General features: G+C 35.1%; 4 protein-coding genes across 5 annotated transcripts; 3 read left to right on the plus strand and 1 right to left on the minus strand.

Moving 5' to 3' along the window:
• The first annotated feature begins 2935 nt into the window (after positions 1-2935).
• On the plus strand, positions 2936-6463 carry LOC133857075 (rac-like GTP-binding protein ARAC7). The gene is made up of 8 exons (XM_062292192.1): positions 2936-3310; positions 3598-3685; positions 3886-3995; positions 4259-4322; positions 4429-4493; positions 4586-4651; positions 4758-4864; positions 6077-6463. The coding sequence occupies exons 1-8, from the start codon at positions 3212-3214 to the stop codon at positions 6105-6107; spliced, it is 630 nt and encodes a 209-aa protein (XP_062148176.1). The 5' UTR covers positions 2936-3211; the 3' UTR covers positions 6108-6463.
• A 1177-nt stretch (positions 6464-7640) lies between these two features.
• Positions 7641-8324, plus strand: LOC133856604 (blue copper protein 1b-like). Its single transcript, XM_062291661.1, has 2 exons — positions 7641-7789; positions 7879-8324. The coding sequence occupies exons 1-2, from the start codon at positions 7660-7662 to the stop codon at positions 8196-8198; spliced, it is 450 nt and encodes a 149-aa protein (XP_062147645.1). The 5' UTR covers positions 7641-7659; the 3' UTR covers positions 8199-8324.
• Positions 8325-10103: 1779 nt separating this feature from the next.
• Positions 10104-12683, plus strand: LOC133857844 (cyclin-dependent kinase F-1). Its single transcript, XM_062293198.1, has 2 exons — positions 10104-10670; positions 11616-12683. The coding sequence occupies exons 1-2, from the start codon at positions 10179-10181 to the stop codon at positions 12552-12554; spliced, it is 1431 nt and encodes a 476-aa protein (XP_062149182.1). The 5' UTR covers positions 10104-10178; the 3' UTR covers positions 12555-12683.
• A 1317-nt stretch (positions 12684-14000) lies between these two features.
• On the minus strand, positions 14001-20777 carry LOC133857073 (probable plastidic glucose transporter 2). 2 transcript variants are annotated; one of them, XM_062292190.1, is made up of 14 exons: positions 20403-20776; positions 19053-19210; positions 18674-18785; positions 18483-18550; positions 18250-18382; positions 17619-17718; positions 17412-17524; positions 17237-17330; positions 16461-16614; positions 16166-16309; positions 16000-16073; positions 15410-15498; positions 14762-14876; positions 14001-14591 (listed from the first exon to the last, which is right to left on the minus strand). In XM_062292190.1, exons 2-14 carry the CDS (start codon positions 19132-19134, stop codon positions 14409-14411), a joined length of 1461 nt encoding a protein of 486 aa, XP_062148174.1. In that variant the 5' UTR covers positions 19135-19210; positions 20403-20776; the 3' UTR covers positions 14001-14408. The 2 variants fall into 2 exon arrangements, with proteins under 2 accessions (XP_062148174.1, XP_062148175.1); XM_062292191.1 differs by lacking the exon at positions 16166-16309 and having other exon boundaries at positions 20403-20777.
• Between the last annotated feature and the right edge of the window lie 1050 nt (positions 20778-21827).

Raw genomic sequence — 21827 nt, forward strand, 5'->3', positions numbered from 1 at the left:
AATAATTTCCTTCAATTCATTTTCAATTATCAAATGCTTTATTTACAAACAAATCTTACAAAACACATATAACAAATGAAGCAAACCTTCACCCCATTTTGTGTGATTTTTTTTTTTTCCATTATCAATCAAACAAAATGTTTTGTTTACAAAACACATATAACATATGATTTAGATTATGAACCCCTATTAAGGCTATGTTTTAATGTGTTTTGGAATGTGTTTTTTATTTCTGGAATGAAAAAGTGTTTCTATTGTGAGTAAAGCTGAAAACTATTTTTATGTTTCTAAGAGTATTTAACGGTTTAGGATTTAGAGTTTGTGTTGTTAATATTTTTGTTTTGAGAAGAGAAAAACAAAAATAGTAAATCAAAATTTTAACTAACGGAACCTTATTTTAACGTGATATAAAAGTGAAAAATATTTTTTAGTAGGGTTCATATTTAAAAAGTGTTTTTTATTATAATTTTGAAAAAATAAAAATAAAAATATTTTCAAAACAGTTATTTTTTTTATTTAATTTTTTTTCTGCACCAAAAAGTCAGGTATTTATGTTCCGTTTGTTTCGACATTTTTTGATATTTGGTGAGGGCGAAAATAATAGTCAACATAAATCATTTTTAGTTTAACCGTAAAAGCCTCTTTAATTTTTGGAAAACGATTTACGGTCTTTTTTTAATTTAAACTCTTCAATCTTGTACGTATGTTTGTGGGAAACTGCAATCGCTGGGCATTGAAAATTCCTGAATTTTGGTATCCAATTACTGGAATCTGGCAAGTTTGGCCAGAATCTGGCCGGACGTTGCCGAATTCCGGCTTTGGTTGCCAAATTCAGTTTTACACCGTTGGTATTTTTTCGTACGAGCCAAACGTAAAAAAAAATTTAAAAAATATTTTACAGCAAAAAAACATTTTACTAACGAAACAAACATAGCATTAATAGTTTATAATGCAGACCCTGGAAGAGCTTCAATGAGATGTGTGCCAAATGGGAAACCAAGGTCTTTGACTCTTTGGAATGCAGACATGTGGGGCTTATAATATTTCTTTTCTATATAATCTGTTCAGAATCCTGCATGTGAATGAATAGCGACAAGGATGAAGGATATTTTGGTCCATTTAGTATCTAACGGTGCAATTTCAGGTTTTCAAATTCTCTAAGGCACCTAGAAACTTCTAAAATTTGACAATAACCCTCAATTTGATGGAAATAAAATATGGTTCAACCTTGAACCTAATATTAAAGCCATGCCACATCTCTGCTTTTAGTACTCTGTTAGTGTAGAGAAATGCTACTTTTCTTTCTTCTGTATAATTTTCGTCTAATTTTATTCAATTTTTTTTTTTTTTTTTAATTTCTCTATTATAATTTTCGTCTAATTTTATTCATTTTTTTAAAAAAAAAAATTACCAGATTTCAAAAATAGTTGGATAAAAGAAAAACAAAAATTGAAAGAATAGCAGCCTTATCAGTGCGTTGTTTGTTTCTGCTTCCAGTGCTTGACATGGAAACATTGGGCTTCTCATAGAGTCATAGGGTGCTGTAAAGGGGTCAAAAAGCAGGGGATGTGCACGTATGCTATAACCCTATAACCAAGAAAATGATACCCCTATGCCAACAAACAAACAAGGATTATAAATTAGGGTTAACAATCTTTTACACGACTTCAAAATTTGATATACATTTACTACAAAATTAGTGAATTAGAACGTTTCCAACAGTAAAAATTATGTTAGCCGCTCAAAATACACTTCTTCTACTTATTTTATTTTAGCTACTAATTTTTTAATACAAATTCTAATAGAATATCTATCGCTCTTTACTTTCATTAAATTTTATTTTTCAACGTATTTTTTATTGTAAAAGTTGAGAAAGATGGAGAGAGGAAAAGATGAGAAAAAATTAATAATAATAATAATAAAAGACTAAAATGTTCTACAAAAAATTTATTGTAACAAAATTGACGAAGATATTCTATTTTGAAGCATCTGTTGAAAGAATAAAGTGACTCATAATAACCATGTTTAGCTATTATGAGTCATATGAATGGTTTGCTGAAGATGCTCTAAGAGTTGAATAATACGACCTGTTTAATTAAATAAGTCGACTTATGATCGATATATATATTCGGAATTTGACATGCAACATTTAGGGTCAAATTTTTTTTTGACACGACCCCCAAACTTGATACAAAGTCAATACAAAATTAACAAATTAAAATTGAAGAGTTTTGACCCGTTTAATTAAATAAATCAAATTAAAAATGACTTATATAATCTTGAGCATTCCTAGCAGCTTCCTAACCATTTTTTCTAAATATAAGAAACAAAACTACTTTTTACTTTCCTATAAAAAAAATAAAAAAGAAACCAACAACAGCTTCCCTTCATTTTTCATTGTATCATTAAAATATTATTTTTTTACTTTTACTTTAATTAAAAGTAGTAAAAAAAAAGATAAAATAAGAGAGAAATAATATATTTTTAAAATAAACAAACAAAAATTTTAAAAAAAATGCTAGAGAGGAATTTTTATATCTTTCTTAAAATTTTTTATAAAACTTAGAAGAACAAATCCGCTTTGAAAAAGCGTGAATGCCCTACCCCTATCGTAAATTTTCAACCCTAAACATGCATGTTTAGTGCTAGAAATAATCAAACCATTGAAAAACGAACTGTCTAGGAATAATTGTAACGCAAGTTTGTCCTTAATTGAGACATACAGGGAAGTTTAATTATGACATCTGGCTTAGGCTGCTTAGCAACCTTGGCAATAAATTATGTGGTTTGCATGGTTGGAAACCAGCAAGGAGGGCAAGTGAGCTATAGCCTATAGGTGGCCGTTTGAGAGAGGGGCCCATACCCATATCTTCTGCATTTCAAAAAATCTTTCGGTTGCATTTGAAATTTATCGGGAGGGATGAAAAAGTACATACAGAACCTTTGACTACAAACAACGCCAGCTCTCTCTTTCTCTCTCTCTCTCATATTTATTTAATTGTTGTTTAGTTATTTTCTTGAAACTAGAAGAGTGTCTTTTATATCGTCACTCTTCAACATATACAGACACTGTTCTCTTCCTCCTTCTCCGTCTCGTTTTGTTGAACTTTTTCTTTGAAGCTTCTTGTTTTTACTTTTAACTTTAAAGATTCTAGCATTTATTCTAGTTCTGTAGCTCAAGAGCTACTGTACAAGTTGTGGGTTTGAGAGAATGAGTGCTTCGAAGTTCATTAAATGTGTTACAGTCGGCGATGGAGCTGTTGGGAAGACCTGTATGCTCATTTGTTACACCAGCAACAAGTTCCCCACTGTAAGTCTTCCATGACCCATCTGACAAAAACCTTTCTTTTACTTGTTTTTGTTTTATTTATGAACATTTCATGAGATTTCTGCTGTTGGGTCTTTCCCTCCTAAAACAGTCCTCAACATGTACTGTAAATTAGTTAACCAAAACATAAACATAAGATGAAAAACCAGTTGTTTTCTTTATGTATTTGTCCGGCAAAAATTTTAGTTTGGAATTGGGCGTGCATATTATGTGAGCAAGTGGAGATCTCTCTCCCCGTCTCTCTCAATTTGTCTGTTCTTCTTTGACAGGATTATATACCCACAGTGTTTGACAATTTCAGCGCCAATGTGGCTGTGGATGGGAGCATTGTCAATTTGGGACTCTGGGATACTGCAGGTATTAGGTTTCCCCATAGACAAACTTCTTCTGTGATTAGCTTCTTTTTTTCTTTTTTTCTTTTTTTTTGGGTTAACTTTGTTTTGTAATGAGGATCTGTCATGTAACTGTGGTCCATTGCTCACTTTTGAGTTTGACGGTAGGATTTTGGTTAGTGACTTATTCTTGATTCTTTTTTTTCCCTCTGTTTTGAATTGAAGGTCAGGAAGATTATAGCAGGTTAAGGCCACTGAGTTACAGAGGTGCAGATATATTTGTCTTAGCTTTCTCATTAATCAGTAGGGCAAGCTATGAAAATGTTCTTAAGAAGGTACTGATTTTAATGCGCATCCTTTTCTGACTTTATCCTGTTTTACTTTTTCTCTTTTTCCGTTACTTTTCTTGTTGCTATTTCAGATCATGTTTGAAAAAAGGTCGGTCATTTTCCTTTTTAAATTAAAGCCTACAGAGTTTTTCTTTTCTTTTCTTCATTGACATAGATAATTGTGCTCTTTGAGTTTGATTTTGTTTCTTAATGTGCCGGAGATTTAGTATGACAGTGATTAAAGTTATCCGTTTGGTGCTTTTTCCCAGTGGATGCCTGAACTTCGTAGATTTGCACCCAATGTTCCAATTGTTCTTGTTGGAACAAAGTTAGGTAGGCAACAACTCCATAATAGATATTCAGATTGCGCTTACTGTTGTGCCCTTGTACAGATATGTTGTGGATAACATTAAGTTAATTATTTTTATCTATCTCTCAGATATTCGTGAGGACAGTAGGTATTTTGCTGAGCATATGGGATCTAATGTCATAACATCTGCTCAGGTAAGCATTGTTTATTTTCTTCAATAATTGTATACTCTGGAACATTTGATTTAGCTCGTGTGAGATTAGCTCATTCAGCATATAATAAACAGGGAGAGGAACTGAGGAAACAAATTGGTGCAGCAGCTTATATAGAATGCAGCTCTAAGACTCAACAGGTAGATTGTTCAAGTCGATTCTGGTGCTCTCTAAACAGTCCTCTTGTAGAATACTTTGTTTTGATTAATATTACTAGTAGACAATGACTTCCATCTAATTGTTTAGAATGTCAAAGCTGTATTTGACACTGCAATCAAGGTTGTTCTTCAACCTCCAAGGAGGAAGGAGATGGCAAGGAAGAAAAGGCGCAGAAGGTCTGCCTGTGCAATTGCGTAAGTACAGTTTTTCCCCCTTTGGTGTTTTTTGTTGCTCGAGAGTATTTTCCCTCTCACATTAGAAGAGAGAGGTCGTAGGTTGGTATCTGCTTGATGGTTTGCTTCTTTAGTTGTTTAGAGCTCGTTTGCTAATGCTTTTTGGGACTGCCTTTTGCTTTTTAGCAAAAATGTAAAAGCATTATTAACAAACAACTCAAAATACTTACAAAATACTCCAAACTACTTTCAACTTTATCTGACATCACAACTAAAAATCAAAATACACCTAAAAACAATTATCAAACGATCCCCTTTTTACCTAAAGGTACCTTAATTGATGACTACAACCTGATACTTTTTGCATAAAGTGATGCTGTGAGAATGTCTGCCACTTCTATGCAGTGGTGAATCCTCAAACGGCTGCACATCATGGTTAAAGGACCCACTCAAATGGTTTGTCTATCAACGTCTTGCAGGCAGTTGGGATTAAACTCCTTGCGAGTGACCTAAAGTCTATGGCTATGTAAATGAAGTCGAAGAAAAATAAGTGAGCTGAAATCCAGAGAGGAGAGAATTTATATCTATTTTCCATCATCACTTATTTGCTGGTATATTTCCTAACGGAGAACCAGTGTAATATTATAGGGCACTATCCCAAAGCTCAACTAAGTAATGTTCTCATGAAAAAAATCAGTTTTATAATTCCTTATTATAGGTAGGACTTTCATACCTAGTTTTTTTGGGTCAAACTAGGGAAACTTTTTTGTCAACCTTGAATCATTTAAGAGAATACAGAGAAATCTCTGGCTGTAACTTTACAGTTATGTATTATGATTGATGGAGTTTATCTTTGTATCCTCAACTGAGAATACAATAGAAGATTTAGATGATTTTATGGAAATACGGCTGCTTTGTCTCTGCTCCCATTAAACTAATCGTGAGGGTCATATACTTAAAGGGGCAATATCATGTGATGTGTTACTTATCGAACCTCTCCGTAATTAGGATCATGGACAAGTTAAAGGTACTTAATTGCTATCATAATTATGGAATATGGTGTCTGGTCTCAATGAGTCGGGTTCACAGATGCAAATTGTTTATCTCACTCATCAGTAGGATGTAATGATTTTGTTCTAGATATATCATAACTATTGAAGGCTGTGCTGGACTATGAGAAATTGTCTATTAGATATGACCTGTTATTAAAGATAAATATTTCTTCAAGTGCAGGACTCTTGTCTGTGGAGGCTGTGCTGCTTAGGGACATGTTGAATCTGCAGGGGAAAGTAATCCCACTTTTGACTTGGATTGTTGATTTGAAAATGCTTTTTGGTGCTGATTCCTGACAGCCGTGTAGATGTCTAAATTGGCTAATGTATGTGTACATTAGCTGCTGTAACATAGTTTGAACCAAGGAATGTTTAGCTTCATTTCTCAAATTGGCCAGGAAAGAAGTGAAGGGAATTGTTCATTCTCTCATGTACTATTACTGGGTAAATTATGCTTAGTCTGGTTGTTGTTACTGGAGCCTGGAGTGAGTGCTGCTTTGCATGTATTAATATTATGAAATTGATATCCACTTTTAAGATAAAATAAACTCTTTGTTCGTTTCATAAAGTCTGCACAAAGAAATGTTCATGGTTTTGTTTCCCACCGCTTTTCAAGACTCTCAAAGTTCAGACTATTCAAATTGTTTAAGAAATTTGATATTTTGAAAACAAAAAACAAATAAATAATTTCTTGGTTTGTCAAGATAATGTGGTTTATAGGACTATGAATATTGTAAGCAGCTTTTTAGGATCCATGCTAATCTTTATTGTGCTCTATATATATATATATATATATATATATATATATATATATATAAGTGTTAAGCTATACGGGTTTGTATCCGACCCGGTTTGCACCTGACTTGGTTCAATGTTGGAAGCGTTACGGTTTAAATGATTTTTTTTTTAAGGCTTAGTGCATGGAGCAAAGGCTTAAGCCAATACTTGGAGAAATTTTTCAACTTGTATCGATGTTTTGACCCAATTGAGAGTTGTATTTATATGCGCTTTTGTTTTAAGGGTTTAGCATTATATTGACGCTTCTTTGTATTGTTTTTGAAGAAAGATGAGTGATTGGTGCACTAACTCCTACACAATCACTCACATTGATAGGACCCATATATATGATTTCACATACACAAGTCTCACCAATATAAGTAGTTGTGTAAGAGTTGTGTAAAATATTATTATGCAAGGACATTTTTCAATTTGTAATGAATTTTTTTCTGTTTTTATTTTGAGAAATGAATTTTACACTCATTTAATACGAAAAATGAGATTTATTTCCTATCGATAAGATTCTGGTGAAGACAAATACACAAGGCAAGATTGGCATTGGATACGACATATTTCTGAGAGGTTGTACCTTTTAGTCTTGACATTTGTCATTATATTGTCTAAAGTTCACAGCCGTAGACTGTAGACAGCTTCCACAATTATGGCTTACTTCAATGCATGGCCCCTCCTTCTCAAAGTGAGAATTTGATGTAAATCCCTTGAATTTCGCATCAAAAGCAGTTCCATCTACATAGTTTGACTAGGACTGAGCTATTTCTAATTCCTTGGAATTGGAGGGGCTATATTTCTAATTTCCATTGGGCAATGGGCCTGCTTAGAAAAAACAAAACTATTATATTCATTTCTTGCCCTTCGGCAAAGCCGTCCATAGACGGTGAATATGTTTAGATTTTTTAACTTATAAAAATGGCTCAAGTTGAACTCTTCGAGGCAAAAATAAATTAAGCTTCTGAAGCTCTCATTGTAATGGCCTCTTCCCAATTCTTCTTCATCGCCATTGTAGCATTTCTTGTCCCTTCTATTTTGGCCAAGGACTTCCTGGTTGATTACCATGGTTGGACTCTGGGAAAGGAGTTCCATGGCGGTGATCAACTAGGTAATTAATTACCTCTATAAACTGCTTACAAAAATAGATTTACATATTTTCCATTTTGATGGAAAGCATCGACTTCTTTCTTGGTGCAGTGTTTAGTTACAGACAGGGAGATCACAATGTCCTTAAAGTTAATGGCACTGACTTCCATCAATGTGTGGCACCGGCTGGCATCGAGCTCTTTACTAGTGGAAACGATGTAATCACTTTACCAACTCCAAGAGAAAAATGGTACATATGTGGTGTTGACGATCATTGTAAGGCTGGAGACCAGAAACTTGTCATAACAGTGCTGGCTCAAACAGTTTCTCCGACAGCTCCTCCCACTTCAAGAGAAAGAAAAAGCATTGCACCCAAATATTATAACTGGATGATGGCTATTTTTGGCATCCTTACGATGGTTTGGTGTTAGAATTCTTAGTCAAATTCTTCTTCTTTTCCTCCTTGGTTTTGGAGGGTATTGAATTCATTGTTTGCATTAATGTATTGGAGCCAAATTAGATATATAATTTGTATTGAAACCAAGATATCAATAATGATTTAGGGTTACAGCATAATATATTTTTAACAAAACTTTACTGTACGGATAGATATGAAAAACTTCAAAATACCTTGCAACTGACCATTTTAGTTGGTACTCTCGCATTACTCTTTATACCTAAAAGAATATGAGCCACTTGTTCTAACACTATATTTGAGCATACATGTTCTAACATGAAGTTAGAAGGATTGTGCTAGAATATTAAGTAAATGATTCAATTTTAAAGATTCATTATCAACTTAAGCTTCTAAAACTAGTAGTAATTTAACAAATTACAAGGGACCTCATTCCAATTTGACTATCACGTATGATCATCTGGTGAAGAGAAATGAAGCATGTTTCTTACATTTATAACTCTCCATAGAAAAATATTAAGATAAATTGCAGTGAAGCCACAAATAGCAACAATTACATTGGAGTTGTCCCCCTCCCAAGAGAATGCAAAGACAAGAAAAAGAGACACAACGACAAACAACCTCCTCAATAACCATAATGAGAAGTAAATGTCTTCCCCCTGTATTCTGTCTCTTTTCTATCTGTCTCCAGGAAGAGGGCAGTGTTAATGCAGTGGTCTTATCCACATGTTTCTTGCTTCCCACATAAAAACCTGTTAAGCAGCTTCAATGCTGTAGGGACCTTAGGGTTGACACTTTTTTGATTTTTTTGATTTAAAAACAAAAAAGAGGGGGGTGGGAGACGATTATCGTCCCCCACAAATCATTTCCGTTGTACCATGTGTCTATACAAGAATGCAAGAAAAGTCGTTTTCATTTTCTCGAACCGTCGTTTAGTCGGCTCTCCACGACCTTTTGGCCAAAGAACTATGAGACCGGATCATTTAAAACTAATTCTTGTTCTAATTTTTTTTTTTTTTTTTGACGCTGTTATGACTGTATTGATATCTAACAATCACCCACCTCATTTTACTAAAAATAAGTAGGGCAAACCATAATCAAAAAATAGAATTCCACCAATAGTTTAGTAGAAAATGTAAGTGATAGCCATAGCCTAATAATAGTGAAGAGAATATGATCGTTAATCATTACTATAATTCAATTACTATATAAATTCGGGCAGTTGTCCAGAGCAAATAAGCCCCCTAACTCCTCTCTTTGAGCATTTTTAGTAGCCTCACCAAATTAGTTTTTTAGCTATTTTGGTGAGCCAATTTGATGAAAACTCTTAAAAACCACTCCCAGTAGCCTCACCATTTTAACCAAAAAAATTTGATGACTGAAATTACTAGTCAAATTAGACCAGGCATTTTCACTCAACAACTCACTCACCAAATTTTGTTTCACATTTCTCTCTCACATGATTAGCACACTTTTTTCCTTTTTTCTCTCATTTTCTTCTCTCATCTCTCATCTCTCACACGATAATGTCCTTATTTCATGGATATAAATGATTTTTTATAAAAATATTATATAGAGAAAAAATAAAGAAATATGAAAAAATTATTATTTAAATGGAATAGTAAATATTGACTAGTTAAAATGGTGAGGCTGCTGGGGGAATTTTAATAAAGTGGCTCATCAGAATAGAAAAAAGTAATTTTTAGTTATTTTGGTGAGTAAAATTTGGTGAGACTACTAGGAATGCTCTTAGAATTCCATAAATTTCTGTAAAATTCGAATAGTTTTAGTTCTATCTTTAGTCCTCAAAATTGTAATATAAATCAAGCATTTAGAATTTTTTTAAAAAATAAAAATAAAAAATAAAAAATTGAATAAAGCAAAATTCTAATTATAAATAAAGCAACCCATCCAACCAGTCCTTGAGACCTTGGAGACGCTAAGCTGACACAAACCGGCTTAGACCTGTGTCGTGTGACTCGTGTGTCCGGCAATTATGGAGCCCCACACAACAAAGAGCTGGAGCATCCACACCCGACCCGAGATCGTCGCGAAGTACGAGATATTGGAGCGCGTGGGCGCCGGCGCGTACTCCGACGTGTACAGAGCGCGACGGCGATCCGACGCCGTTGTGGTGGCGCTCAAGGAGGTCCACGACTACCAGTCAGCGTTCCGAGAGATCGAGGCCCTCCAGGTATTGCGCAATTCGCCGAACGTCGTCGTTATGCACGAGTACTTCTGGCGCGAGGACGGGGACGAGGACGCGGTTCTGGTGCTGGAGTACCTGAGGACGGACTTGGCGGCGGTGATCAGGGAGGCGAAGAGGGAGGGCCGTCCGATTGGGGTCGGCGAGGTGAAGAGGTGGATGGTCCAGATTCTCTGCGGGGTGGATGTGTGTCACAGGAATATGATCGTGCATAGGGACTTGAAGCCCAGTAATCTGTTGGTTTCTGATGATGGGGTGCTCAAGCTCGCGGATTTTGGGCAGGTAATGTGATTAAGGTGGAAAAAATTCTGCGCTTTTTTGTTTTGGGATTTGTTGGGTTGGTAGGAAAAGATAAGAAAAGAATCAAAAGGGAATGAAAGAGAGAAAATTTTGTTCTTTACGGTTGATGGGTTGGGTCAGAAGTTTGAATTTTTGGCCTAATTTCAAAGCTTTGTGCCTTTTGAGGTTTGTTTGTTTGGGGGAAAAGAAAAGAAGAGAAAGGAAAGGAAAGGGAATAAGAGAAAGAAAAATTTGTTCTTTTTGGTTGATGGGTTCGGGCTGCTGTTGATCAGAATTTTGAATTTTTACACCATTTGGGTTCATGAGTTTGTGTCAAGCATTAATTTTACTTTAGTGAGTGCTTTGAAATATGTGATCCTTTGGTAGATGATTGCTAGGAACTTGAATTTTGTCTTTATGTGTTTAATTTACTGTCAACATAAGAAAGCTTTGCATTATTGCTTCATTGCATTATGGTGAATGAGAATTAGTCTCTACAAGCAATAGCTGAAAAGGATAGCCATTGATGTAGTAATCATTGACTGTTGGTAATGACAATACATCGCCCTTATTTTTGTGGATTAATCCCAAACTGCATTACTGCATTTGTAACTGGTTGTTCGTGTATTGTGTTTTATAGACAAAATAAAGAATAACTAGATATAGACGAGTTAATATAGACATGGGAGATAATGTGGATGTTTCATGCTCATTTACTTGGTGATTCCTTCGTGTTTAGCTGAATTTGTTGAGTATGCTACTTATCCGTCGGCTGCTAATTTGAGGTCAGTTTGAGGATTCAAACTTTTTTAATTTCCAAAAAGAACATGCATTTTCACATTTGGATGTTACTGGTGCTTCCTGCAAGTATATAAATCTTTTGAATGAAACTGTTGTTCTTGCTATTTTTTCAAGGTTTGATGTGTTTTTGATTGGCTGTGGTATCAGGCAAGGATACTTCTGGAGCCCGGATATGTCACTTACTACGATCCACAACAATTTGAACAAAACACTGTAAATCAGGAAAGTGCCTTTCAGCAGCCTGAAGTTTCTCCTGAAACAAAACACAATTTTGGCCAAGAAGTGAATGAAATGCAAGAGCAGGGCACCATAAGTAAAGAAGAATATTTCAGACAGTTAGATGAGGTGAAGGCTAAAAGCTCCATTGATGAAACTGATAAGGAAACGAATTTTCACGATGGAGATACATCTTGTCTCGCAACATGCTCGACAAGCGACATGGAGGATGATCCTTTCAAGAGTTCTTACTCGTACGAAGCTGAAGAGGGTGGAGATGATAGACAAGGAGCTCTCACATCCTGTGTTGGAACTCGTTGGTTCAGGGCTCCTGAACTTCTCTACGGATCCACAAACTATGGTTTGGAGATCGACCTGTGGTCATTGGGTTGCATATTTGCCGAGCTTTTTACTCTGGAGCCACTTTTTCCTGGAACTGCTGACATTGATCAGCTCAGCAGAATTTTTAGTGTGCTGGGAAACTTAACTGAGGAAGTCTGGCCAGCTTGTGCTAAACTCCCTGATTATAGAACAATTTCATTCACTCAGGTAGAAAATCCAGTTGGATTGGAAGCATGCCTGCCCAACCGCTCCCCTGATGAGATCTCTCTGATAAAAAAACTAGTCTGTTATGACCCAGCTAGCAGAGCTACAGCAATGGAGCTGCTCCATGACAATTATTTCAGTGAAGAACCTCCTCCAGTTCCCATATCTGAGTTAAGGGTTCCTTTGACCAGAAGTGAGCAAGATGAGGATTCTCCGAGAGTATGTTACGACTACGATGAAATGGGATCAGATTCTGATTTTGACGACTTTGGCCCTGTGAATGTTACCAGCACTAGTACTGGTTTTTCCATACAGTTCCCATGAGCTCCAAGGGGCAGTAAGCTGCTCTGATTAATTAAACTATATGGAGCTATTTTGTTTGATAATATATTTCAAAAACATAATTTTAGTTTAGTATTGAAGGATCAGGAGATTCTCTCCATTTCAATTCAAGCGAAATGAATCATTTAATGGTCCAAATTAAATGTTATAGATCTAATGGTATATATATTGTCATGTTATTTAAAAAAAATTTAATGACATAATACTATATACACTATTATAGGTAACAAAATAAAATTTGGACCATGAAATGATTCTTTGAAATGTATCTTAAGAACATATTGGACTGCATGATTTATGAATGTAATACTTTTTTTCTTTTTCTTTTTTGTGAAATAAGACAGGGATTGTAGTAATACTATGTTGTTCAAGTGATTTGTGGAATGAGTAGTGAATGAAAGGCATTTTAAATTATATGCTACTTAAATAAGAGGGAGGCATGTGTGGTTTTTTCTATTACAATTATAGTAATGCTATACATATATTTTAATTCTAATTTTATCTCGTTTTACTAATATAGAGCTGTCCGTCAATTTTTGAATTTTATTTTTTGTTTTTTAAATAATGATTGTTGCCAGTGTCACATTAGCAAAATAAGATAAAATTAACGTTTATAGAGCGACACAAGTAAATGGAATAAAATTTCAAAAAAATTTAGTGGAATGGGCATGGATGGTTGTGAATGAGAAGGGCACTTACTTAATAAAGAATATTGATGGAATATAAAGAGTAACGTCCACAACTCCTTCGAAAATTTAATCTGGGAAGGTGGAATGACTAAAGATTATCTTCGGAAGTTGTAGTTGCATGGCGAGGCCAACGTGCGAACTCTTTTTTTGTAGAAAGGAACCAAGAAGAGCTTAGTGCATTCTTTCTGACGTCGATTCTAGATCGTAGCATTTCCAGCCACATCGAACTCCTCTACGTTCCTTTTGTATTCTCTTTTCTCTTCTTCTTCTTCTTCTTCTTTTTTTTTTTTTTTTTTTTCTTTTTTTTTTTTAGCTTAAATCATTCACATGTAATGGAGATACTGAGGTAGGAAGGTAGATCTTATGTATGGTAGCAGGTTGATCAACCAGACACCCTGCAAGTTGCAACCATTGGGCATTTGGGCATAAGGGGAAGACAACCAACATGATTAACTTATTAACTAGATCAATATTGATACATGAATATAAAATTATATAGATCAATAATAATTCGCTAATTTCATGTCGGATTCGTATCGAGTTTACAAATCATGTAAAAAATTATTAGCTTTAAATATTTAGTGTCGAGTTCAAGTCATGTTAAGACAATAGTATTAAACCATATTCAATTAAACAGATCAAACCTCTCAACTTCAACCCACTAATTTTATGTTAAATTCGTGAATCAAGTAAAAAATTGTCGGTCTTAGAAAAATGATCATCTTCAAGAACTTCCGTATGTCTAAACAGCCTCATCTAATTTATCCAAATAAACCACCATGCATACATTTGACAATCACGCAATGGTCTAAGCCCCAATTTTATCATTTATATTCGTGGGAGACGATAATTTTACATAAAATTCAACCTGAGACATTGAGACGTCAAAGTTCTCATAGCATGCATGTCTAACTGAGCAGCAAACACCTGAATCCTGATATATTTTTCTCTACAAGTTAACTCCTCCACACAGCGCGTATGACGATCAACAAAATCTGGCGGCAACGTGTATCTATTTGCCAAACTTACATCTGCATCTCTATAACTATACACTGCTTAGTAGCGGAGCATTTAGCAATGCCAGCAGCCATGGTAAGGTAGAAAAAGATTCAGGCAGTGAATGATTCACCAGAAAATATAAGAATATCTAGTCTTGTGAAAGAAGAGCTATCTCAATTTCTTGAAGCGATTTCCCTTTGGTTTCAACCACATTTCTTTTCACAAACACCACGCCCATTACACAAAAGGTTGAAAACATCGAGTACAAGAGCCGTGGCCCAAGTTGCTCCAGCAAACGCAAGAACAGCAACCCCACGAAGAAATTGATCACCTGAAGAATACCAGTCGAGAGAACCAATGAAGAATTCCATTTTATTTTGTATTACCATCTGGTTAGAAACTAACTCACAAATTTCAAGCCTATGAAGTTTGCACAGGGGCACTACTATAGGCTGATAGCAAGAGACCTAATGAAAAACAAATGAAGCAGAAGAAAATTACCCAATGAACTGACATACAGACTGCCATAGCTTTTGCTCTAATTCGGCTCGGGAAAATTTCAGGCAGAAGGAGACCTGGAACTGGACCAGCTCCCAGAGCAAACGTAAAGACAAACCTGCACAAAGAAATTCAAAATTTGAGTTCTCCAGCACTGTAACTCTAGGAAGTATTCCTCCACACCCCTTCCATGGCTAGCATTTCCGAAGACATCCAACTCATTTATCACAGGGGCTGCTTACATTGCCAGCCAGGTAACTAAAAGTTAGAATCCAAGTACGTTACTGCTGACTAGCATGGTTTTCTTAACCATAGCTGCCATGATTTTCTTTTTTTTTGATAAGTTAAAATACAACTTTTAACTGTAGGTATAGCTGCCATGATTTTCTTTGAAACACAACCGCCACAATGTTACAGCTGTTTCATTTTTATTTTTTTTTCACTTAACATGTGACAGCCTTAGGAGATTCTCCTTCAAGGCTATCTAGGAAAGAACCAATAACACAACAATTATTGTGCAGCACATACAAGTAAAAGTATAGTAGTTGTCAATCACAGCAATATGAGCCACATTTTACATTTAATAGATTTATAACGAATGCATCTACCACAAATTCATCTTCAAGTTGTAAGCATTAAAAGATTACTCACAGCAGCATGCCACCAACAGATAGGTACAAAGCTCCAAATTTTGGTATATAAGAGCTTGCTGCAGTGACTTGAATGGCCATAGATATTGCCTGGGCAGATATAACGCAAAATGTCAAGACTGGCTCCGAGATCAATAACTTCATATAGCATTATAAACAAAAACAAGGAGAAGAGATTTTGGAAGTGCTGGCTGAGCTGTGCATGGTGTTGGTAAGTTTTTATTAGTAAGGGTAAAGCATAATACACACTAAATGAATGTGTAAAGCCAGCCTAACATCAGAATATTAAAATAGCAACTATTCTGGATGATCACACAACTCAATATAATATCACTCTTCTTTCTCCTTAAACATGAAAACCAGTATCAAGGAGCTCCTCCTTAGTACCATAAAGTCCACATGCATTCTTAAGCAAGTAAAATTTCCTATCCAAGTTTGTTGCCAATCTCCAGTCTTTGTGTCAGTTAAGATATATTTTACTTCTCTTTTTCTTTTGCAGCTTCCCAAGTACATGATACACAGATTTAATATTATATTCACAATACTAAACTTTACATGAAAAGAGAAAAGTGATTTGCAAGTACAATTTACCATGCCAAAAAAGCTCCAAAGAAGGAGCACCTTTCTTCCTAGTTTATCCATCAAAGCCATCGCAATAAGAGATCCTGGAAAACATAAAAATTGTGCTGTCACAAGTCAGAAATCAGAATGCATAATGCTAGAACCATAAGCGGGCTACCACGAACTGAAGCTATACCTGTTAAATTGGCAATTCCTATGAAGACATTGGCAAGGTTTGACGGCACTCCCGCACTTTTAAAAACAGTTGAAGAGAAATAAAATACAGCGTTTATACCAGATAGCTGTTGTAAAGCAAATAGGGTTGACCCAATAAAAACAACTGCAAAAGGAATGCGTGAATAACAAAGCACTTTTGGAAAGCCCAAAAAGGATACAAGACAGAGAAGAACAAGAAATGGCAACAGCTGCTATGGCAACTGAAGAAATGGAGATAAGTTTCAAAGAAGTATCCAGAAAAGTATCATATCTACCTCTAAAATGGCGGCCATAAAGCAACTCTGAGAGCCTCACAGTATCAGTGTCATCTCCCCTGTCTGACTTGGATAATTCTGCCATTGCAAATTTGACATGTGATCCTCCTAGAAGCTTCTCGAATTCAGCTTCAGCTTCCTCAGTTCTTCCTCTCTGTATCACACCAATGAGAAACTGTAACTGTTTCTCCTCAGCATAAGTACTTACAAGTGTATAAATTTGATTGAAATTGTATCCCATATTATGGCAAGGAGAGATACTTGTCCAAACTCGCATAGAAGAAAGTGACTGTTTCTATGGGAACAACCAACACCAACACCCCACAAAAAAAAAAAAAAAAAAAAAAAAAAAAAAAAAAAAGGAAAGGAGAGAAAGTACTGCAATAACTTTGGGAACCAATACAGAAAGCTGAACTGCACCATTGTGTGCAATCGAGAGAGTTCATAAAGAAAAATACTTAAAGGATAACATGCTATCCAAATTCGTATAAAGAGTCACAAGCATATCAAAAGAGGGAGGAAGTATATATCAACTAGAAAATGCTCTGTTGAAAAAAGGGGTGGCAGATTAGAGCTCTATATTTTGAAGCATTCCGGCTCATCTTGCAAAATATTTTTATAAATAGGAATTTTAAGGACTTCATTCATTCTTAATAACAGAAATATATATTTTTTTTTTTATAACTAATCGAAATATCATTAAAAGCGAAAGACTGCAACCATGTACACAGGAAGTAACTAATATCTTAGGACACAGAAAATAAATGAAAACAAACCTTGTATAGCCAATGGGGACTTTCTGCACAAAACATCATGGCAACAACGAGTATTGCAGATGGAATTGTAGATACCCAAAAACAGATACGCCACCTGAGCACATACAATTAAGAAGTACATCAAACTGTCAAACAAGAAATACAGATGCTGAGGAATCTAATATGCGTATTTTACCAGCCAGCAATATCTTTTGCAGGGATTCCAATAAATAGGGCCCCCATAAGTCCAAGACATGTTGCAATTTGAATGAAGCTTCCGTAGGTACCCCTCACAAAGGCAGGAGAAACCTGCTTGCACAGATGGGACAAGATCAGATAAGAAAGAAGCACGTCCTTACCAAAAAAAAAAATCTAGAATCAATGAGACAAAAATGGAGCAAACCTCTGTGACATAGAGAGAAGCAACAGGGGGGCCCAGGCCCAGTCCGATCCCAACAAATAACCGTCCCAAAAGCATACCCGCAAGATTATTGGTTATTGCGCTGAAAATGCACATTATTAATTATTACTGGTAGCCAATGTATGCACTTCAAATAACTGTAAGTACAAAAACATATGTAATGTAAAAGAGGCTATCAGAAAAGAATCTATAGTAAATTAATATTTCTAAACTTTGAACAAGTGAAAATATGGACTAGAAGGCTATTATCCACCAAACAAGAGTTGCAACAACTGAAGGAACAAATTAAAATCTTATTGTTGCAGATGGAACTATCAATGAAATTATATTTTCTAAGTCCATCTGCAATGATCCTCCATATAAGTGACAGAAAAATATACATATTTTAGCCATACTACAGGAGTGTCAAACCCTCAAGCCCCTTTACCTATCGAAAACAACTGTACACTAACACATCAGGAAATACCAGGAATTTGAGATAACTATAATGAACTAAATGAATGAGAATATGTAATATACGAGACAAACCAAGATTGCAACACAAAGCTCAAGATAGCATTCAGGTGCAAGGATAAAAATTTGTGCTATCTATTTCTTTATGACATCAGCATACCTCATAGAAGCACCAATAATCATAGGCAAAGCACACAACTGAAAAGCTCTGCGTCGCCCAACCCCATCAGCAATCCAACCACTGACTAGAGATCCAACAAAGGCACCACCCAGACATGTACTTACAACCAGACCTTCATTTAAAATGAATGACAAAACCTATTAGATTAGAGAGCTAGAAGCTGGAATCAGACATCAGACTAGAGCAAAGGTAAAAAATCAACTCAATGTCACCTTCTGCCAAGGTATTCCCGCTGAAACCAAGATCTACAGAAATGCTTTCAAGTGGTTCATTAACTACTCTGTATAAAACAAGTATAAAAAATAAAAATGCGAAAGTGAGAAATTTTGTTTGCATGCTTCATGCTCAAATAACACCAAGAAAGAAAGAAGAAAAGACTGTGAGTTCAAGAGAGAGCACCAACCCTATATGGTAGCCAAATAAGAATGAAGTTATGGTTGCGACTAATACATGCGGCAAAGATAGCCTCCATGAAGGGTTTGAAGTTTCTGGAGACATGTTGTTCTGTAGAAGAGCTAAAAGACATACAAGATATAAGCCCAGTTACCATTATGCTTGGTAATGTTCACACAAATTTGAAGTGTATCACTAAACTAGACCATATACTCAATAAGCTACTAGTTTCCAAAAATAGGACTAATATCTCCTCATAGAACTCCTATATTGCCTTTTCAATCCGCACTTTCATCTTACATTATCAATTGCATATACTCAATTGATGATTCAAAAGGAGAGAGAAATAGGTTAAAGAAACACTAATATCTCCTCAAAGAGTGAGTTACCTGAGTTTTCTTCCATGTCAACTAAATTTGCATAATCTCTTGGTGGCAAGCGCTTGTACATTGAGGATTGACGCCCCCACATGCAAGACTTCAACCAGCACTTTCCTTGGATTTCCTAATTTGAATAATTTTACAGCAACAATATTGTGTTGCATCCACTGCAATCAAATCAAAATTTTATTTCCATAACACTAAACATCAATTATGATAATTTCTCGTTTTAATGAAACACAAGCCTATTTAAAATTTTGAACCAAACCTACTACAAGCTAAAAAGCTTCCACTTCTGTACCTATGTTTTCTTAGCAACCAGACAATAGTGATCCACTAAACTGCCCGGAAAATATAGGCTAAGGAAAGAATAGGGGTGTTCAAATCCCCAAGCTTCCGAAAATCCAACCCACTTCCAACCTGATTGGTAGGAAGCTGTATTATATTTCCAATCATCATCGGTTCAAAAGTCTGAATCAGCTTTGATCACAAATTTGGACTACAACAGGATTTTTTTTATATATATATTAAGTACTACATCAGGATTAGATTCCTTTAGATTTCTTAAGGTAACTCCGCTATGGAGTTCTTAAAATCTTAACTACTGTTTTTAAATTAAAAGGTTTTTTGCCACCTCAATATTTACCACCACCTTCAGAAGATATTAAAATTTTCTTAACTCATTGTCTCACTTACTCATAAATGCAAAAGTGGCAAAAAATCTAAACCGTTTGAAGGCTCCTCGGTAGAGTTATTTTAAGAAATATAGAGGATCTTGATCCCATATCTGAAATTACTAAAAAAAAAAATTTAGCAAAACTTCAGGTATTAATCGGTAAACTAAACAATATCCAGTAAGATAGAACATTTGGTAAGCATGCCCTGCCATGAACTTCATTGATTCAATAATATTACGAAGAACACTCTAACTAGCTGAATGACTCCAGAGAAAATCTAGGAAATTTATACGATCTAGAAATTACGTGTACGATCCACGCGCAGGAAAACATAACATCCACTTAACGGTGCATATCCCGGTACAAGAAAGAATTATAACCATACTTTCTTTTCCTCGTTTTTCTCAGCAAACAAACAGATTCAAAGCTAAATAAATAAAACAAAATAAAATACCTCTAAACAAAAACAGAAACTCTTTCAAAATATTAAAAAATAAATAAATAAATAAATCATAAATCATAAAAATTATTCACGTCCAAACCAAATTAAATTGTCCGATCATTGCAGATTTCAAGCAAATACAAAATATCAGAACCAAGCGAAACACCTCCGGACTAAAAATCAAAGAAGCTCAATACTAGGGAAATAAAAACTAAACAAAAAACAAGCTTCAAAACGTACCGATTATCCACTAATTAATAATGGATCTGGAAAAATGAGCGACCACGATGCTTTCGCGTCTCGCTCCGAGTCTGAGTCCTCGTCTGTGACCAACTCGGAGAGAAAAAAAAAGAAAAATCTAGAAGCTTATCGGAGCAGAAAGGTCCTTTGCACGCTAGCGGGCGCCAGGTGTTGCGGTGGTTTCGGAGGGAGCGAGCGAGGTTTCCTACTTATGGACAAGGGAAGGCAGAGAGCAACCACGTGCGTATACTGGTATGGTACACAATTTTGTCACTTGGTGCAGGTGTGTCCGGGCTTGGCTTCTCTGCTACCGGAAATACGCGCAGAGGGACGGGTGTCACCCGCTCAAACGGACACAGTTCATGGTCCCAGCGGTTGCATTCTCATTTTGCTCCACTCGAATATTCGTACGGTCATGGTTAAACAAAATAATCATCTAAAATAGCAAAAAAGAGTATATAAGGGATGTGATGCGAGTTGTATTTTAAAGCTCAAATCTAAAAGAGTCAAAAAATTTATTTTGTAAATAAAAATAAAGAACTTAAAATATAAAATATTTTGAAAATAAAAATAGTTTTAATTTTATGCCACCTTACACTTTTTAAATTAAAAATTAAAAAACAAATAAATAAATAAACTGACAAATGTAAGTTTTCTTCAAAATTAACTTTTTTTTCATTTTGCCTACTAAATTGACATCTATCTTTAATTAAAATGCATGTTTTTCTTTTAAAATGTATGTAAAAAACATATAATGTCAATATAATAGAGGGAGTTTAAACAAATTTTTTTTTATACCCAATTTTAAATAAAATTCTGTTTAGTTCTTGCATGAACTAATTTATGAAAATTGAAGATAATTTTTAAAAATAGATTTATAATGGGTCAGATAGTATTTAGAATTTATGTTAATGAAAATTTTTTATGACAAGAGTTTTAAGTATAATAAGTTAAATAATAATTTAAACACTAAGATTAATGTTTCAAAACCAATAATTCAGGTCCGAGGTTTTATATTTTTAATTAATTACAAAAGTACGATGTACCATAGTGCTGTCGGTGTCGGACTCGGTAAACGTCAACGGGGTGGGGCCAAGAGCTTCCTTCTCGATTTACCTGCTTTATACTTATTTTTCTATTCAGTCCTCGCAGTCAAAATATATTAATGTGAAGGCCCAACGGCAACGGGTAGCGCCAGCCGGCAAGACCCCGAACAGCGCGTTTGAAGAGTTATTTTCTGTTTTTTGAAAGGTTTTAACGAGTTATTAGGTCAACATCAGCTTTGCTTTGAGATGGTCCAATTAAAATTAAATAACGTCAAATCTATCAGTTTCATGATTGGCATGTGTGTGTGTGTATTTGTAGAATTTAGTATTGTACATTTGCTGCTTTTGAACATGTGACATGTCCTCGTATTTCTAATGG

The sequence above is a fragment of the Alnus glutinosa genome, chromosome 14 (assembly GCF_958979055.1).
Source record: "Alnus glutinosa chromosome 14, dhAlnGlut1.1, whole genome shotgun sequence".
Taxonomy (NCBI): domain Eukaryota; kingdom Viridiplantae; phylum Streptophyta; class Magnoliopsida; order Fagales; family Betulaceae; genus Alnus; species Alnus glutinosa.

Excerpts from the sequence above, each read along its gene's own strand:
- LOC133857073 (XM_062292190.1), bottom strand. The coding sequence starts at position 19,134 with ATGTGGGGGCGTCAATCCTCAATGTACAAGCGCTTGCCACCAAGAGAT. Across the intron at positions 16,074-16,165 it reads AGGAATTGCCAATTTAACAG|GATCTCTTATTGCGATGGCT; the intron begins GTATAGCTTCAG and ends TATGTTTTCCAG. Across the intron at positions 14,592-14,761 it reads TCTGTATGTCAGTTCATTGG|GTGATCAATTTCTTCGTGGG; the intron begins GTAATTTTCTTC and ends GGTATTCTTCAG.
- LOC133856604 (XM_062291661.1), top strand. The coding sequence starts at position 7,660 with ATGGCCTCTTCCCAATTCTTCTTCATCGCCATTGTAGCATTTCTTGTC. Across the intron at positions 7,790-7,878 it reads CCATGGCGGTGATCAACTAG|TGTTTAGTTACAGACAGGGA; the intron begins GTAATTAATTAC and ends TTCTTGGTGCAG.
- LOC133857075 (XM_062292192.1), top strand. The coding sequence starts at position 3,212 with ATGAGTGCTTCGAAGTTCATTAAATGTGTTACAGTCGGCGATGGAGCT. Across the intron at positions 3,311-3,597 it reads CCAGCAACAAGTTCCCCACT|GATTATATACCCACAGTGTT; the intron begins GTAAGTCTTCCA and ends CTTCTTTGACAG. Across the intron at positions 3,996-4,258 it reads ATGAAAATGTTCTTAAGAAG|TGGATGCCTGAACTTCGTAG; the intron begins GTACTGATTTTA and ends GCTTTTTCCCAG.
- LOC133857844 (XM_062293198.1), top strand. The coding sequence starts at position 10,179 with ATGGAGCCCCACACAACAAAGAGCTGGAGCATCCACACCCGACCCGAG. Across the intron at positions 10,671-11,615 it reads AGCTCGCGGATTTTGGGCAG|GCAAGGATACTTCTGGAGCC; the intron begins GTAATGTGATTA and ends CTGTGGTATCAG.